Source organism: Rhineura floridana, chromosome 6 (genome assembly GCF_030035675.1).
Source record: "Rhineura floridana isolate rRhiFlo1 chromosome 6, rRhiFlo1.hap2, whole genome shotgun sequence".
Taxonomy (NCBI): Eukaryota; Metazoa; Chordata; class Lepidosauria; order Squamata; family Rhineuridae; genus Rhineura; species Rhineura floridana.
In genome coordinates, this window is record NC_084485.1 from 8,837,693 (window position 1) to 8,857,526 (window position 19,834).

General features: G+C 45.0%; 1 protein-coding gene across 2 annotated transcripts in view; it reads right to left on the reverse strand.

Annotated features, from left to right (window-relative positions):
- Positions 1-895: 895 nt before the first annotated feature.
- Positions 896-19,834, reverse strand: part of ARFRP1 (ADP ribosylation factor related protein 1) — a 32,711-nt gene continuing 13,772 nt past the window's right edge. The window contains exons 6-9 of one of the 2 annotated variants that reach the window (XM_061630944.1): positions 17,856-17,926; positions 15,800-15,859; positions 7,139-7,239; positions 896-2,694 (exon numbers count right to left, since the gene is read on the reverse strand). In XM_061630944.1, coding sequence (XP_061486928.1) covers positions 2,607-2,694; positions 7,139-7,239; positions 15,800-15,859; positions 17,856-17,926 — 320 coding nt within the window. In that variant the 3' untranslated portion in view covers positions 896-2,606. The remainder of the gene's footprint in view (positions 2,695-7,138; positions 7,240-15,799; positions 15,860-17,855; positions 17,927-19,834) is intronic. The other variant, XM_061630945.1, reaches the window with a different exon arrangement.

Consider the following 19,834-nt stretch of genomic DNA (forward strand, 5'->3'; position numbering starts at 1 on the left):
CTATCCCTCCCTCCTGGACCCTGATCTCATCAATGCCTTTATTTCTACTCTTGTTCTATGACACCCTCTTCTTTACTAAAAATGGTTTTCAAAATTCTTTGAACTTGGCATTAATTCAATGTACATGTCATATATGCATTTTAAAAAGAGAGAAAGGTATGTGCCACAGCACTCAGACATTGCTGGAAAACTTTAAGTCAGCCAGTGTCACATGAAAACTTGATCTAGAAAAACTTCCCTCTTTGCTTCTATCCATTCTTACATTCCAGCTGGAAGTTTCTCCAAGGTTTATTCATCAACTTTGGTTTGTTGTGATGCTGTCAAAAATGAGGCTCTTCTGATTACATGATGTACGCCCTCCACTGACGCAGCCAATCTACAGAACGAAGCCTGGAACTAGATGCTCTTTGTGTGTTAAACATGAACGCATGTACAAGTTACTGGAAGAAATACTTCTATGAAGTCTCGCTGGAGGAATCTGAAATGTTCACACCGGTGTAAGCTTTAGGATGGAATTGATTTGGCTGCAACAGCCCAGGAAAGGGATATTTTTTTAAAAATATGCATGACGCTGACCTTTAACCAGTAATTAGGATCTGAACAAAGAATTTTGACAGGTCCTTGATAGAACACCTCCCTTAGATGGCCATCAGCCTGGAAATGTAACCCACATTTGACCCAACAGGAGAACAGAGGCTGTAAGTCAGAAAGGTCAATGGTGATAAGCTTTCTAATTCAGATGCATCACCAGCTTTGCTGAGAGCCAGACTCTTCCCCTGCCAGCAGTCACTGTATGAGGCTATAGCACAGAAGAGGAGCAAGAATGGACCACTCCCATTGGTGCTGCTGAAAGACCACCAACTTTTGGTTCTGCTTCTCCTTGAACTTTTCCGTGCCAGCTGGTCATTAGAAGAGCTTGCAACCAAGAAGTTGCACCCGAGTTTTCCTCTTTCTTCTGCCTCGTTACTCCATTTTCCTCCATTTTTAGATTGTTATACTGAAGGCAAGGACATGATTTGTTTGTACTGATCTGTAAGCCACTCCAGAAGCCTTTTTTGGCAGAAGTGTGGGATAAAAATCATTTTCATACGTTTTATTTATAAAGGGGATTTCTAGCCCACTCTTCATCATACGGGGAGTTATAGCAGAATAAAACCAACATAGCACAATTTATAAAAGCAGATACAAATACAGCATCTTTTTGGGAAACAGCCAGGGAACTAATATCTCAGCTCCTCAGCTGCATCAGTGATGGAATTTCTAATCCCCTATCCCCACCCCCAAGCCTGGGCAAACAGAAAGGTTTCACTGGACGCCAAAATGACAAGCGCGATGACATCAGTCATGCCTCTAGGGCAGCCTACACCAAGCCAGTACCCTACAGATATTTTGGACTACAACTCACATCTGCCCCAGACAGCTGTCGAAGGCTGCCCTAGAGGGAGGTCATTCCATAGGCCATTTGTTCCATAAATGAACAAATAATTCAGATAAAACAGGAGCCAAAGGCTGCAAAGGTTGCAATAAGTGACCTCCTTCATCCATAAAAGGGGGCATTGTGCGGCTCTGCTGGAGTGTTAAGAGTAGCCATAAATTCTCCCCAGAAAGCAAAGTTATGCAGAGGAATATGAAACTTTATTGAAACAATCATCCCTGTCTGGTCTCTATGCATCCTAGAAAGTGCGCAGATCATCTAGGTGCCAGCCATTTACAGAAAAATTGCCAGCTATTTTCTCCATTTAACTGAGAGAGAGGCAAGATACCTTCCAAAGATAGCTTCCATCTAGCACAGCCCATTGTGGGAATGCACATCATGCTGCAGCCTCTGGCTTTCATCTCTGCTACGCTGCAGATAAAGGCAGAAAAACCTACTGGAAATGAAAAAATGTTGTCCCTGTACATCAACCTTGCTCATGGTGGCACGCACCAGATGTTTTGGACCAAGGCTCCCGTGCACTGCACTGGAGGGGGTGGATGGGACTTGTGTTCCAAAACATCCACAGGGCACCAGCATGGCCAAAGCTGCTCAATGTGAACATGAATAAGATTAGAAGTAGGGCCAATAACCCCAGCAGTGCCTTGGTCACACCACAAGGTTTGTAAAATGTTTTGTTACAAAGGAACAGCCATCGCCCACATCACATCCCTCTTTGCCTTACAAACACACTTGGCCAAAGTTACGGATGCCATCTAGGTTTTTAGAAAACAGCTTCAATGGCAACAGGAAAGTGAGACTCCCCCAGTCAATTCCAAGCCCCCATTTCCATTCGATTATTGATAAGCCCTCCTAAGAATCGTTAGTCCCAGAGGTGAAAGCCACACAGGAGGGGCCTAAGCCCTGTGCATTTGCGGGGGCACCAATTCCAAAGCAAAGGTGAGGATTACACCCCTGAAGGGCTCAGCAGAGATCACAACTTTGGCCTGGCGCCTCCCCCATTAAGGCGTTCTCTTGTGAGACACCAAAAGAGGACATTTGTGCCTTGAGCCCACGCCAGTTCTGGGAATCTCCTTGCAGGGGGAGAGGAGGAGGATGACAGGAAGAAAGTGAAAGAGCAGCAAGTCTGTGTGGGACAAAGGTGTCCAGTGCGCAGTTCCTCAACGGCTCTCTACGTGATGTCCTTTTGCCTCGGGGGGCGATGGATATTCCTCACCATGCACTTCACCATCCACTCGATTCCCTCGTTCACTCCTTTCCTGAGGACCAAAAGAAAAAAAGAAGACAGAATGGGGACACACCTTATCATTGCCATCAGCGTCTCTCCACCTTTAGCAATCCTTCCCATGACCCTCTGGTGTCTCCTCACAGCCCCCATTTTCCATTCCCTGGTCTCTCCATCCATAAAGCCGTCCTGGGCTCCTACTGGGAGGGAGGGCGGGATATGAATCTAATAAATAAATAAATAATGTAGAAGTGTTTGGAGTACATGCTAACATGCAGGGGCTCTTGGTGCCCCAGGGCACACAAATTCAAGGCTGCACAATTTTTTATTCCGGTTCACCCTAGCCTTGTATTTAACAACTTGCTGGGTTGCCACAGGTGACCAGGTGTTCCATGTAGGCGAGTGAAGGAAAGCCAGCCTGCTCCCTCCTCCCAGCCTGCTTGGTCTCCACTGTATTCATGAAAGGTTCTTATTCCACAACCAGCATCGAAACACACTAGGCTGATGGAGGGAGTAGGGGGAGGAGATTGATCCCTCTGTCCCTCCTCCACAAGTCTACTTCAGAAGGCATTTTTCTTAATAGGTATCAAAAGAGGTAGAAGCTTCGGCTTCTGTGCTGGCTCCAGGAGAAGGTGCTTCCCCCTCTCTGTAGCCAGCATGCAAATGTGTGTGTGTGCTATGTGCCTTCAAGTAGATTACGACTTGTGGCGACCCTATGAATCTATGACCTCCAAGAGCATCTGTCATGAACCACCCTGTTCAGATCTTGCAAGTTCAAGTCTGTGGCTTCCTCTAGGGAATCGATCCATCTCTTGTTTGGCCTTCCTCTTTTTCTCCTCCCTTCTGCTTTTCCCAGCATTACGGCCTTTTCTAGTGAATGATCATGTCTTCTCATTATGTTTCCAAAGTATAGCCTGTTTCATCATTTTTAGCTTCTAGTGATAGTTCTGGTTTAATTTGTTCTAACACCCACTTATTTGTCTTTTTCGCAGTCCATGATATCCACAAAGCTCTCCTCCAACACCACATTTCAAATGAGTTGATTCTTCTCTTATCCACTGTTTTCACTGTCCAAACTTTCACATCCGTAGGGATCAGGAATGCCATGATCTGAATGATCCTGACTTTAGTGTTCAGTGATACATCTTTGCATTTGAGGACCTTTTCTAGTTCTCTCATAGCTGCCCTCCCCAGTTCTAACCTTCTAATTTCTTGACTATTGTCTCCATTTTTGTTAATGACTCTGCCAAGGTATTGATAATCCTTGACAAGTTCAATATCCTCATTGTCAACTTTAAAGTTACACAAATCTTCTGTTGTCATTACTTTAGTCTTCTTGACGTTCAGCTGTAGTCCTGCTTTTGTGCTTTCCTCTAACTTTCAACAGAATTCGTTTCAAATCATTACTGGTTTCTGATAGTAGTATGGTATCGTCTGCATATCTTAAAGTACTGATGTTTCTTCCTCCAATTTTCATACCACCTTCATCTTGGTTCAATCCCGCTTTCCATATGATATGTTCTGCATATAGATTAAATAAATAGGGTGATAAAATACACCCCCGTCTCACACCATTTCCGATGGGGAACCAATCGGTTTCTTCATGATCTGTCCTTACAGTAGCCTCCTGTCCAGAGTATAGGTTATGCATCAGAACAATTAGATGCTGTGGCACCCTGATTTCTTTTAAAGTATTCCATAGTTTTTCATGATCGTCACAATCACAGGCTTTGCTGTATGCCATCTATTTCTGGTAATTTGTTTCTTCCAAGTATTTTAAAACAGCTTCCACCTCACATTCTAAGATTTCTGGTTTGTCATACGGTTCCTCCATGAATAAATCTGTCATCCTTGCATCTCTTTTATAGAGTTCTTCAGTGTATTGCTTCCATCTTCCTTGTATTTCATCTCGGTCAGTCAGTGTGTTCTCCTGTTGATTATTCAACATCCCTACTCTTGGTTTACATTTTCTTTTAATTTCTCTAATCTTTTGGAATAAAGCTCTTGTTCTACCTTTTTATTGTTCTCTTCTATTTCTACACAACAGCTGTTGTAATAGTTCTTTTTGCCCCTACATACTAGTCACTGTATTATTGCATTTAGGGTTCTGACCGTATTTCTATCTCCTTTTGCTTTCCTTCTTTCTTTAACCATTTTAAGAGTTTCTTCAGTCAGTCATCCATTGAGGTCTTTCTTTTTAACGAGAGGTACTGTCTTTTTGCATTTTTCCCTGATAATGTCTCTGACCTCAATCCAACTAAGTTTAAAACCTCAATTCTGTTCCTTATTTGATCTTTATATGCTTCTGGGATGTTATTTAAATTGTAACTTGGCGTTATGATTGTTTTGTTGTTCTTCTTTAGCTTTACTCTGATTTTGATATGACCAGTTCATGATCTGTACCACAGTCTGCTCCTGGTCTTGTTTTCGTAGAAAGTATGGAACTTCTCCATCTTCCGCTACCAATTATATAATCAATTGATTCCTATATTGACCATTTGATGATGTCCACGTGTACAGTCTTCTTCTTTCGGATGCTCAAATAATGTGTTTCCTAGAAACAGATTGGTTTTGCAGAATTCAATGTTTTTCTCTTGCTCCATTTCTATCTCCTAAGGCCCATTTCCCCACAATTCCTACATCTTCTATGTTCCCTACTTTTGTATCCCAGTCCCCCCATGATTATCAGCACATCTTGTTTTGGTGTGTGATCAATTTCTTCCTGTACTTCTGTGTAAAATCTCTCCAATTCCTCTTCCTCTGTGTTTGCCGTTGGAGCATAGACTTGGATGATGGTTATGTTAATAGGTTTCCTGTTGAGTTTCATTGATATCACTTGCTCAGGCCTAGCGTTATAGCTCCTAATCATCACTTCTCACTATTAAAGCAACCCCATTTCATCTTAATTTATCTGTTCCTGCATAAAATATTTTGTAGTTGATGAATGAAAATGTCCCATTCCTGTCCATTTTAATTCACTCACGCCAAGTATTATGTTGATACATTCAATTTCTTGTTTGACAATTTCTAACTTTCCCTGGTTCATGCTTCTCACATTCCATGTTTCTATTGTATGCGTCATGCAACTATGGACTCCTTTCAGCTCTGACCCAGTTGCATCATTAGTCACAGTGCTACTCGTATTTGTCTGTTGTTCTTCCCCAGTAGCTCAGTGAGTGCCTTCTGACCTGGGGGTCTCATCTTCCAGCACTATCTCGTGTTGCATTTTGGATACTCTGTTCATAGGGTTTTCGTGGTAAGAGATTTTCAGAGGTGGTTTACCATTGCCTTCCTCTGAGTTTGGATGCATCTTAGTCTGGTGTCTCAGCTTTGACCATTCTGCCTTGGGTGCCCCTGCTAGTCTAGCCTCTTGGTCTACACTCCTGATGGCATTGCTCTCAGCTTCTTCGACACTCTCAAACCCCCTCACCATGTATTCAGTGATACATCTTTGCATTTGAGAAGCTTTTCTAGTTTTCTCACAGCTGCCCTCCCCAGTCCTAGCCTTCTTCTGATTTCTTGACTGTTGTCTCCATTTTGGTTAATGACTCTGCCAAAGTGTTGATAATCCTTGACAAGTTCAATGTCCTCATTGTCAACTTTAAAGTTACATAAATCTTCTGTCGTCATTACTTTAGTCTTTTTGACGTTCAGCTGTAGTCCTGCTTTTGTGCTTTCCTCATTAACTTTCATCAGCATTTGTTTCAAATCATTACTAGTTTCTGCTAGTAGTATGGTATCGTCTGCATATCTTAAATTATTGATATTTCTCCCTCCAGTCATCACACCACCTTCATCTTGATCCAAACCCACTTTCCATATATGTTCTGCCTATACATTAAACAAATAAGGAGATAAAATTCACCCCATCTCACACCCTTTCCAATGGGGAACCAATCGGTTTCTCCGTATTCTGCCCTTACAGCAGCCTCTTGTCCAGAGTACAGGTTGTGCATCAGGACAATCAGATGCTGTGGCAGCCCCATTTCTTTTAAAGCAGTATTTTTGCATATTACTCACTTTTGTGAGCTAATTGACAAGTATGACTTAAGCATTCCTTTATTCTTCACCCATGGCTGCCTCCCACTTACATAAACTGGAATGTCTCCTTCACTGCCATTCCTTACCAACCCACAGAGGTCACTAGGTGATCTTAAGGGGGCCCCCCCAGTGAATTCACAGCTGAGATTTGAACTAGCCTCAGCCATTAAGCTGCGGCAGCCTCAGGGATGCAGCCTCCCACAGAAAACCATGGCTTTTGGTTTGTTCAAATGATAAGAGACAGCAAGAGCAGCAGCAGCTTCCGCTCTTAGGTCAGACTGCGCAACCACATGCCAGGGCTGGCATCTCCTCCTTACCGCATGAACACAAGACCGGGACGAATCTTTCTTCTTCTTTACCCCACCCATAACGATATCCACCCCTCTCCCATCACTGCACTCCATCAGAATGCTGACAGGCTGCCTTTCTGTACTTACCCAGTGAGAGCCGAGCACCCTTGGGCCAGGCAGTCTCTCTTCCCAATTTTGTTGATGCAGTCGCTAAATGCAGTCTTGATGTCGGGAATCGAGAGGCAGTTCTATGGGAGGAAGAAAAATCAGAGACGTGCCCTCTTGCAAAGCACCTCCTCGGTCTGCCTGCAGTGGGTTCTCCTGGACTCACAAGCCAAGGCTCAGGGCTCTGACGGTTAGGTCTCGGAGCTGTTCATTGTGTACTACACAGAACCACAAGGACCTTGAAAATCACTGTGCCCAGTTTCATTGCCAGATGCAACAGGGAAAGGATTCCTTGGCACCTGTTCTGCAAGTGTGCAACGCTATCTAGGAGCCTTGCCAAAGCACGAGTTTGCTCGTCTTTTAGAAGCGATGGAATTATAAGCTCCTTTTAGTCATTAGGGCTCTTCCCCACATGCACAACAGATGACCAGCAGCAGGTCTCTTCCCTGCTCCCTGAACAACGTGCATATCTGCAACAAGCACCCTTTCGGTGACAGGGCTCCATGTGACTGGGAACACTGCTAGCATAGCTTAAGGCTGACAGCACAGTACCCTGTCTATGCACACTGAAAATGTGTGTGCCAACTTTTAACTTTTATTTTTGTATTTTATTTTTCTAAATAGAAAAAAGAAACACAGCCAACTGTGTTGGCAATAAAAACATGTGCTCGATCCTAACGTAACAGTACAGTTTAATATATGCAGTCCATATGTTCAAACAAGTATCCAAGTGAGACTGACGATTAAAAGCTATACATTCAAACGTAGCAAGGGCAGCAAGAGCTTCAGATCCCTCAGCAGCGTACGATGGGGGTTTATCCTTCTGTCTGCCACAACGGAATGTTCTCAAAATGCTGCACAAACATTATTTCTGCCATCCTTACAACAACCTTGTAAAGTACTCCAAAACATTTTATTCAGGCTGGCTTTTGATGGCTGCAGTTAAGCTGTGTGAGATATTAAGAGGGCTTGTTTGGTGGGGTGAGGGGAGGAGAGAAGAAAGGTGCATTTCGGGGAAAGGCCATAGCTCAGTGGTTGAGCATCTGCCTTGCATGCAGAAGGTCCCAGCTTCAATCCCCAAAGGCATCTCCAGGCAGGGCTGGGAGAGACCCTGGCCTGAAACCCCAGAGAGCTGCTGCCAGTCAAGGTAGACAGCACTGCGCTAGATCTGAGCAAGGGTCTGACTCAGTATGAGGCAGTGGGGAAAGGGCTGGACAATAAATAAGCAATAGCAGAGATCTAAAAAGAAGCCTCCATAAATGGTGGCAGCATTGCCGGGATAATGAAGAGGAGGAATCCTCACATCTGGGTTAAGCCATGTCATAGCCTGGGCGTGGGGATGGAGGGATGTCATTAAAGTTTAAGTGCAAAAATCAGACAATGTTTAGAGAAACCCCAGAGCTCCAAAGAACAGCAACAGGAAGGAAGAACTCCCTGATGCAATATTTACATTAGGTGAACTTGCACTGAAGGAACTCCATCCAGCACATGGCACGCAACCTTAGCCTAGTGGGCACTGAAATGAAGCCAAGCGCTTTGAGTATCCGGTCAGGATGACACAAGAAAGATCACCCTCAGAAAGCCAGCGTCAAGGATACCTGGAAGAAAGTACTGCCTGGAAGAGGCTCAGAAACCAAAGCCAAAAACCGGTGAGACATTCACCTGCAATTCTGATCACATCTTTCGATGAACCAAGTGCACTCTCAGCTTAGGCACGCTCACTACAACTCTGTGAGGTAACGTAGGCTGAGAGTACCAGGATGTGAATTTGTCCAGCGCCAAACCAGACACCCTCTCCATGGGAGCATGAGAGCCCGTGCTGCAGTGGAGAGAAATGTCATGTGCCCAGCCCTCTGTTACTAAATATTATTTTGTCATAGTAGCAGCAGCAGCAGCAAAATTAAAATTAAATGTTGTACCAACAAAACAACAATACAGTAAGATCAACAAGGAATCTTGCAACAGTTTAAAAGGCTAACAAATTTATTCTGGCACATGGTTTTGGGGACTACAGTGTAGCACTGCTTATACTGGAGATTCCATATGGTTGATTAATTAACTAAATTTGTGCCCACCTCTCCTCCAAGGAGCTCAAGGCAGTATACATGCTTCTCCCTCTCCTTATTTTATCCTCACAGCAACACTATGAGGCAGTTTAGGCTAAGAGACAGTGGCTGGTCCAAGGTGAGCTTCATGGCCAAGTGGGAATTTGACAGGTTCTAGTCCAATCCCCTAGCTGCTGCACTACTTTGCCATCATGTGTAGCAGCCATGGATAGACTTCTTTTCCTCCATGAATTTGTCTAATTCCCTTTTTAAAGCCATCCAGTCCCATGGTCATAACCAGATTCTGTGGAGCAATTTTGTTTTTAGTTAAAAAGGCACAGAGCAGGAGTCAGACAGATCTCCTGAGGCAGGAAGTTCCAAAGCGTGGGCATCGCTAAGGCAGCTCTACCCTGCACACTTAAGCAGCTATGCTTCCAACGGCTGTAGCATGCAGAGCAGGATCTCCTCCAATACGTGAAGCATGTGGCAGGTTCATACAGGCAGAGGTAGTCCTGTAAGACACACAGATACTAAACCGTTTTAGCTTTCCAAAAGGACACAAGCAGAACTCTGAATGCAAATGGAGATGGGATAATATTACTGCCTTATGATCAAAGACTCAGGGTTGCATTCAACTAATGTTCACTCACAGCGGACCCACTGAACGACTGAAATGGAAATGGCCTGCCTTCAAGCCGATTCCAACTTATGGCAACCCTATGAATAGGGTTTTCATGGTAAGCAGTATTCAGAAAGGGTTTACCATTGCGTCCCTCTGAGGCTGAAAGGCAGTGCCTGGCCCATGGTCACCCAGTGAGCTTCGTGGCTGTGTGAGGATTCGAACCCTGGTCTCCCAGGTCATAGTCCAACACTCCAACCACTACGCCACACTGGCTCTCTACTGAATGACTAACAGCTAACTTAGGTTTATTCATTTCAGTGGGTCAGCTCTGAGTAAAGGTTAGTTGAATACAACTGCCAGGCTTCCAAATCTGCCTCTTATGTCTGTCATTAATTTTATAAATAAAATCTTTAGCGTTAGGTTTTTGGAGGCTGGGTTGACACAGAATGCTTGGAACTCAAGTCTGAAACATTCCTTCCCATGTAAACCTCAATGCCAGCTAAGGACACAGGGATAGAAACTGGCTCACCACTGGGTAGCTAATGGAACAGCGTAAGACGCGCACACACAGTCACAAACTGCTCCACAGACAAAGCAGCATGCTGTATATATTCAACAAACATCACACAATGCCTAAGAAATGCCATATTCAGCAGGGCCGATGCCAATGACATAATATCCATTTCCCTGACACATCAGCTAACGTCACTGAAGTCCTATGACTTTGGGTTTCCAGACTCAACAGTGATAATAAATCTTCCTATTTTGGAAAGTTGTCTTCTATGCATTCGTACACCTCTTAAGATTTCACCACCAAACTTGGCATGATGGCTCCTGAGATCAAGAAATGGGTTTTGGTCTGTGTTTCGATATGATTCGTCTGAACCTTTCAAAACTAGTGATTTGGACACCTCTTACGATATCATAATTGTCATGCTCCCACTGGTAGAATCCTCTTCCAAGGATGCTCCGGTGCGTCCCAAAGCAAATGTTACAGAAGAGCAGGCTGTGTCAATGGACAGTGAGACAGAGCAGGCAGATCCAGGAACATGGGAAGCTGCCTTATATCGAGTCAGACCATTGGTCCATCTAGCTCAGCAGACTGGCAGTGGTTCTCCAGGGTTTCCGGCAGAGAGTCTGTCCCAGGCCTACCTGGAGATGCCAGGGATTGGACCTGGAACCTTTTGCATGCAAGGCAGATGCTCTGACACTGAGCTACGGTCTTCAGGGGGTCATGGCACCCTAAGATCCAATGCAAGACACAGAAAGCCCCTGCACAGAACCAGAGGTGGCGGCTGAGCTCCCACCAAGTCCAGGGAAGAGCCGGCGCCTAATTCAGCAGGCCCTGGCAGCTTTTGCATAACATCCAACTAAAGAAGAGGTCTAGAGAACTTGTGTACTTTTTTTTGCACTCTGATTAGTCCTAATCAAAGAAACATAGTGCCTGTGAATTTGGGAGTTTTTTAGGGACCAACACAGCGTACCTTGTTTTTGTTCACCAGAACAATTATTTTTGGCTTTCATCCTAGAAAAGCATTATCAGGTTACAATTATTATTTTTTCTTTCCATAAAATGAAAACAAGCCAGAAATTAAGCAAGCCATTATTACTAAACACAAAGGCCAGTTATGGTTTTTATAAAGGCCACTTTGCTAAATACACAGCAGACCAAATCTTCAATTAACGTACGCCTTCCCCAAACCTCTCTAACATCGTGGAGCTCCAACCCCCTGGAGTACTTGCGGAGGGGGGGAGCGGACACAGACAGGGGAGGGGAAGTTCTTGTGCCAATGGGATGACTTTGCTGGATACAACGAAAGGTAAGCTGCCATCCACACAGAAAGTAACATTTGTGACTTCATGACGTACCTGACTCCTTCAAAAGAAACCTACAGTGGCATTGCAAAAAAGAAGCACGGTATTAAGACCCCCGGAATAGAGGATAAAGATCTGACACATGACTGTGAAGCTTGACCTGCTGTGGGCAGGGTGGGGGCACTTCCAGGACACAGAGAGGAGCGGGGCCAGAAGCAGCTCTAGGGAATGGAGCAATTAAAAAACAATACATTTTTCCAGAGTGCGCCTCTCCAAGACAATAAAAATATGGTTTACGCCTTCCGAGGAGTTTTTAGATGTTTTAAACAATTGTTACATGTTTTAAATATTTTTATTTTGTTTGTAACTGTATTTTTTTAACAGATGTTTTTGCCACCCTGGGCTCCTTTGTGAGGAACAGTGGAACACCAGTTTAATAGAATTAAAATTCACTGAGCCTGGATCTACACATGTAGCACAAATGGCGGGATTGAGTCAAGTAGACTGCATCACTTCAGTCAGGTGAGGGATATTATTTCTGAATGATCCTCTGTGTGAAAATGAAAAGCAAAGCACACCTTCTTTCTCCCTGCTGTGTTAAGTATTCTTCAGATAAGGCATTTTACATGGGAGAGCATTTAAAAATGGTACCCCAACCTCTATGCTTAAGTGGACATACCACCCCAATTTGCTACACAAAAGGAGCAGGACCGAGAAGAATGGCCAACATCCACAGCTTGGAGCAGTGCGGTTGAATTTCCTTCAGACGTGCACTTATGAACTAAAGCGCCCCTGTCACAGTCGCCTGCGATGTTCCTCCAGGCTTAAATATTTGCCAGACACCCCATAGGACAGAAATCACCCTAAAGTCCTCTGTGCAAGCTCATATACTGATGGGTAGGCACGCGCGAGCCTGGTACCAAAATGCCTTGAGGCTTCTGCCTCACATTCCACAGAAGCTGGACTTCATTGCCCTCCCAAACTCAATGCAACATCTTTTTGGGCAATTCATAACAGAAACGTGCATAACGTCAACCGGAGTGGAATCTCTGAAACAAGCACAAAGGAATCCAGAATCATGAATAAGAGATGTGGCATGCCAAAAGGACAGGAGAGTAGAATTCCAAAGAAGAAGATTGCTCTTTGCTTTGACGAGAGACACATTTCATTCTGGAGTTTTTAAAGTGTATGGTTTATCTCCTTATCTCCAAGAATAGCCCTGGCAAAACTGCAAAGACTTTTAGCTGACAAAATAAATTGTCTGGGTAACAAGTTCATTAGGGCATAAGCTCTTGTCAGTGGCAGCTCCATGTCAGTAGGGCAGTGGAATCCGCTCCAGGTTTTAGTCTGACCTTTCAAGGAGCTAAAGCTGAAGCATCTTGGACAGTTCAGAGTAAAAACCCAGAGCGGATTCCACAGCCCCAATGACATGGAGACCCCAGCCCCCACTGCCTCTTGTGCCTGATGAGTTACAATCCACGTGAAATGAAGTGCACAAATATGTATGTGCACACACACAGAGAAACTGTAAGTATTGAAGCCAAAAGGCCATAAAAAATCCCCTTAAAAGAAGCTGCTCTTTCTCCCTCATTGCCCCCTTTTGCTTGGAGTAGCTTCTCGAAATACCTGCGTGAAAGCCGCTTCACTTCCCCGATTCCTTCAAATCCCCCCTGAATATCCGCCCTCTTCCATGAAGCCTTTGGCACAAGCCACTAGTCCCCATGCCTGCCTGCAATCAGGCCTGTGATGAGCACATGCGACTCCTCTTTCTCTGGTAGCTCCTTTCCACCTCCAGCATTGTGGGGAGGCTTCCACTGCACAGGGCTGACAATGCCCCCTGCTTGTGGCTCCCACACAAGGGATCCTGACGCATGAGCAGAACAACCCAGCTGTCTAAATTGGAAAGTTGGAAGCCTTCAAGGTCCCCTGCCCATGCTCAGTATTATCTGACCTCATGCACTTTTATTATTATTATTATTATTATTAATTGTTGTTATTATTAATTGTTGTTATTATTATTATTAAATTAATTAATTTGTATCCCACCCTTCCTCCCAGTAGGAGCCCAGGGTGGCAAACAAGGCACTAAAAACACTTTAAAACATCATAAAAACAAATCTTAAAATACATTAAGACAAAACAGCGTTAAAAACATTTTAAAAACTTTTAAAAAAGGGTTAAAAACCTTATTAAAAAACATATTAAGCAATTCTGACACAGACACAGACTGGGATAGCTCTCAACTTAAAAGGCTTGTTGACAAAGAAGTCTTCAAAAGGCACCAAAAAGATAGCAGAGATGGCGCCTGTCTGATATTCAAAGAGAGGGAATTCCACAGGGTAGGTGCTGCCACACTAAAGGTCCGTTTCCTATATTATACAGAACAAACCTCCTGATAAGATGGTATCTGCAGGATACAGATTAATGGTGCTATACCAACCAAGAATGAAATGCCAGAGGTACAAGTCTGTGACTTTTTTATGCAAAGGATCATCAGACTGTTCACCTTCTCCATATCATGGTCATTTGGCTTGACTATCTACAATTTTTCTCTATACTTGTGCGCACATATTATCAGCCAGCCAAGGGTAATTCTTCATGCATCCAATGAAAGTGGGCTCTAGTCCACAAAAAGTCCTATCACAAAAAATCAGTTTTGTCTTTATTGTACACAAGAAGCTCGCTGGTTCTTGTTAATAGTAAGTATAGTTATTGTGAGGGCTGTGGGAAAAAAATCAGGAACGCAACAGAAAACTGGGGACATCAATGGAAGAGATATTCAATTTGCAGAGCTTAGTGGTCCTGTAGGTTAACCCTAGTTTTCAACAAGTGCCTGGCTCCCCCTGGAGGACAATGTGAGGCACTGCAGCAGTTGGGATTAAAAAGGGCCACTATGCCAATCCCAGATGTTTTGGACTACTACCCTCATCAGCCCCAACCTGCACCACCATGAAAAGGGGAGACAAACTCCATCAGAATTCCTAGGAAACTGGGTGCCAGAGCCAGGCATCAGAAAGGATGGAAACTTTCACCCCTGTGCTTGTTTACTTACAAATTCCATTCAATACAGCCAGAACTGAAGAAAGATTAATGTAAAGGTGTTGGACTACGACCTGGGAGACCAGGGTTCAATTCCCCACACAGCCATGAAGCTCACTGGGTGACCTTGGGCCAGTCACTGCCTCTCAGCCTCATGAAAACCCTACTCACAGGGCCGCCATAAATCGGGATCGACTTGAAGGCAGTGCATTTCCATTTTACATTTTTGGATTCATGCTTAAGGACCAGAGGTGACTGAAGCTGTAGTCCAGCAACATCTGGAGGGCCACAGGTTCCCCATCCCTGCTTTAAATTTTGCCTTGAATGCACTTGTTTTCTGGTTCACCATTAGAGGGTTGGCTTCCTACGTTATGGCCCAGTAAACCCACATCTATCACCAGGCAGGAAAACATGCCTAATCCCAGCACTCCGACAACTAAACATGTATGACATGTGGCTTTACAGGTGTGCTTGCAATGATCAAACAAGTCTGTGCATGTGAGTCATTTCACAGGTACAACTTAAAAGCAATCCTAACTGTATCACTGCAAAAACAAATCCTTCACCCTGTCCAGGTGGGCTGACGACAACCCTGGAGTTGCCTGTCTTTCTCCAGCAGCATGGAATGTGGCGCATCCAATACGGAGATAGTTGTAAGTACAAGCTCTATAGACATTTGACACAGAGTAGTTGGACTTTCAAAAAGCTTTCGAGAAAGTACCTCAGCAAAGTCCCTGAGTAAGCTTAGCAGACGTAGAATAAGAGGAGAAGGCCTTTTGTGGGTCAGGAACTGGTTAAAGAACAGGAAGCAGGGAGTAGGAAAAAATGGACATCTCTACCAGTGGAGGGATGGAGAAAGTGGAGTCCCCCAAGGACCTGGGCTTATTAACTTGTTCATAAATGAGCTAGAGTTTGGGGTGAGCAATGAAGTGACCCAGTTTGCTGATGATATGAAGTTGTTCAGGGTCATTAAAACAAAAAGGGCCTCTCTAAACTGAGTGATTGGGCAGTAAAATGTCAAATGCAATTCAGTGTAAGCAAATATAAAATGATGCACATCAGGGCATAAAAAATCATAGCTTCACATATACTCTCATGGGGTCTGGACTGGCAGTGACTGACCAGAAATGAGAGCTTGGGATCACGATAGTTCAATGAAGCTGTTGACCCGGTGTTTCGAAGCTGTGAAAAAGGCAAATTCCATGCTAGGGATCACTAGGAAAGGAACTGAAAATAATACTGCTGTTATCACGATGCCATTATACAATTCTATGGTGCATCTGCATTTGGAATACTGTGTACAGTTCTGGTCTCCACACCTCAAAAAGGATACTGTCGAGTTGGAAAGGGTTCAGAAGAGGGCAACCAGAATGATCAAGGGGATGCAGCAACTACCCTATGAGGAAAGGTTGCAGCATTTGGGGCTCTTTAGGTTAGAGCATGGCTTCCCAATTGGTGGTCCACGATTACTAGATCATAACATTTCAAAACAGCTTGGAAGAATAAAAGGGGGAAGAAGGGATCTTCCCACAGGCCACGAAATCATGCAATCATGCTTGACCAACAGAAGCATAATAATTATCGATGGGATTCAATGATAGGTGGAAAACGGAGTTCTCTGAAAGTGCAATGTCCTGGGAATGACTCCAGTGGTGGGGGGTACCCAACACCCCAGCATCTTCACGGGGGATTGCCAGCTGTGGGTATCAAGCCTTCAGATGCATGGCTCCCTGCCTGAAGAACGCCATGCTCGTCCACAATTATTTCTCTTTACCGTGAGGTGTCCTGTTCTCACTAGATTCCTCAGGAGGCAGGAGACTTCCCAGCACCTCTAATGAGGACTCCCCTGGCAGGAACCTGACATGAGGCCTCTTTGCCATCCAAATGGTCATCTCAGGACTCAGGCTGCCCACTGGCTGTCTTGGGAGGCGGTTCCAACCCCTTGGGTGTGGACCTTGCTCGTTGGATGCCCAACGGAGGGCAGATCACGTTTGCCTGCCTCAGCTCTCCTGAGTTTCCCCCTCATATCTCCCAGGACAACGCTAAGCTATCATTCCTGAAATCTAAATGGAAATGGACTGTCTTCAAGTCGATCCCGACTTATGGCGACCCTACAAATAGGGTGTTCATGGTAAGCAGTACTCAGAGGGGGTTACCATTGCCTCCCTCTGAGGCTAGTCCTCCCCAGCTGGCTAGGGCCTGCTCAGCTTGCCACAGCTGCACAAGCCAGCCCCTTCCTTGTCCGCAACTGCCAGCTGGGGGGCAACTGGCTCCTTGGGACTCTGCAGCTTGCCCACGGCTGCACAAGTGGCAGGGCACGTAACCCCTGAGCCACTCGCTGTAGGGGTGATCTTCAGCTGACCCTTGACGCCCAAGAGACACGAGTGGGGATTTGAACTCACAGACTCTGGACTCCCAGTCAGGCTCTCCTCCCCACTGCGTTATACCAGCTCAGGGAAACAAAAACTGCACTTTCACTGTGCTCTTAGTCAAGAGGGGGCGTGATAGACAGAGAAGGAAACTGCAGTTTCAAGGAAGAAATTTTAGGGAAACTTTGCTAAAGCCTTGTAAGGCGGGACTGGAACTCCCATGGATGAAGGAAAGTCGCGTTTGGCTCCTCATACTGGAGTTAGTGGGAGCCGCAAGCCAGACTGGGGTACCCTCTTCCTCTGCATGGAAACTTGTTTCGGGGTACAGCAGACTAAACAACGACCTCTCCTGGTTTGAGATCACCTAACACTAGACCAATACGAACTCCCAACAGCCATGGACTCTGTTGTGGTTTATATATAAAAGGCAGGGCAGAGTAGAAACAGTTCAGACCATGTTTCCTGGAAGTCAGTGAAATGTGAACCTCACAGCAACTACTTCTGGTAAGAACAAAGCCATAAAAGCAGCTGGAGAGGGAACAACTGAGACCACTGATTACACACCAGTGTAAAGATGAAAGCATCCTCTATTTTACAGAAAGGAAACTGGTGATTGCTTTCTGTTTTATTCGACAGATTCATGCTGCCAAGTTCTTATGTCATTATGTTCTCTCTTATTGTCGCTTTGATGTTTTAGTTGTGTCCAACTTTGCTGGCTACTTTAGAGGGCAACAGGCAGAAATGCGGTCCAGAAATAATAACAAAAGCCAGGAATTAGGGAACCATTTTGAAACAAAGAATGAGTTCACCTCTACATCTTGCTTGTTAGCCAGAACCAGCAATGGGACTCCTTCCAGGACTTCACTGGTTACCATCTTCTCTGTGAGGCAAGAAAGGGGAAAGAGAATTGGGTGAAGTTCTTGCTGCAGCTCGGCGTAAACCAGGACAGAGATGAACCACGAGCTCTGGACAACACGCTAACCCAAACCGTGGCTTAGCTCAGAGCATGGGGGAGTAAAATGGGGAGGGGGGAGACCTATGGCCCAATCAGGGCCCCCCAAGGGGTCTCATTTGGTCCCCAAAGCCATTTTCTCCAAAGTACACCTCCCCATCAGCAGGGGCCAAGATTGCGCAACCAAAGCAGCCCAAAAGCATCTTTCCCAAGTCTCCCCCCTTCCCCCATTCACTTACTGACATTGGGGGTGAGCAGGGAGGGGGAGACTTGGAAAAGCACTTGGAATCTCCTTGTCTGGAACTTAAAAAGGGAAAGGGGGGAAGACTTGCGTAGCCCAGTGGGTGGAGCATCTTCCTTGCATGCGGAAGGTCCCGGGTTCAACCCCCAAAGGCATCTCCAGGTAGGGCTGGGAAAGGCTCCTGCCTACAACCCTGGAGAGCCACTGCCAGTCAGTGCAGACAATACTGAGCTAGATGGACCAATGGTCTGACTCAGCAAGAGGCCGCTTCCTAGGTTCTTTCCTTCTCTCTCTCTTCAGATGATGCAGGAAGGAAGAGAAGGGAAAAAAGCTTTCTGGTGCTTCCCCCAACAGTGGCAAGCGCTGGCTTCCTTCTTCCCCTTCTGGTGGCAGTGATGGCGGGGGGGAGGACAAAGGAGAGAAAGAAGCTGCCGCCAGGAAGAGCAGGAAGCCAGCGGGGTTGCCAAGCACCTGCTGCCGCTGTGCAAATTCCCAGAAAGAAGAGCTACTCTCTCGCATCGCAGCAGCAGGTGCTAGGAAATCCCACAAAGGGTTTCGACAGGTGCCTGTCAGTCGCATGATGTCACAATGATATCATGTGATGGACAGGCAGCCAGCTGCACCCATCTGTCAAATTTGGCCGACGAGGCTGATCCCGATAAGGAACTGGCTCGTGGAGGTGAAAGGGTTACCCACCCCTGGACCAGGGAGGAACAAAGTGGCCGGGAGCTCCTCTCTGGGAGGCTGCACATATAGGCCCGGTCCTGAACCAGGCCATTGACAGGGAGCCAGACTAAGCGTGTCACAACAAACATGCCTTTGTGGGGAGAATGAAGTGGCAAGAGGGGATCCTTATCACACTTTTTGATCTAACTATCTGAAACCTGAAAATCGCTGAGGGTCTTGGCAGACCACTTCATGATTTTTTTTACTCTAGTAACTGCACTGAGCTGTGCTTGATGCGGTATGATTCTGAATTTTCTTTTTTGTTGCTTCTCCTATTTCTTCTGTCGTATTTCCCTGTACTGCAGTTTGCATTCCATAGAATTCAGAGTGCAATACAAGAAATTAAAGAAGCAGTAAAAATACAGTTGAAATCAGTGTAAATATTTAACGCAGACCCACCTGACAGGAGCTCACGGGCCAGTCTGGGAACCCCTGATTCAGGGTAAATAAGGAAAGGGAGGCCCTCCAGGAAAAGTAACATCTCATGTGAAGAGTTTGTACACCATTGCTATAGTTTAGGTATCCTGGTGCTCATTCCTTCCCCGCTCCATTTTTCATAATGCTGCCATTGTTAAATATGCATTTCATTTTATAATTGCACCTGAGATGAGTAAATAACTTATTAAACTCTTGTATTTCACAGAGGTTGAGTTGTGAAGTTTATTGCCAGGTTGACTTCGTGAATAATTTGACACAGCTGCTTATTATGTATTTCTTATTCTTATGAGTTTTATTCATATCACTGTTTTAATATCCATACAATAAAATATTATGTATTTATATCCTGCTTGTTGTTATTTATTTATAAAATATATTTGTATACTGCTATTTTGTTAAAAAGTCAAAGCAGTTTACAACATGTTTAGCGC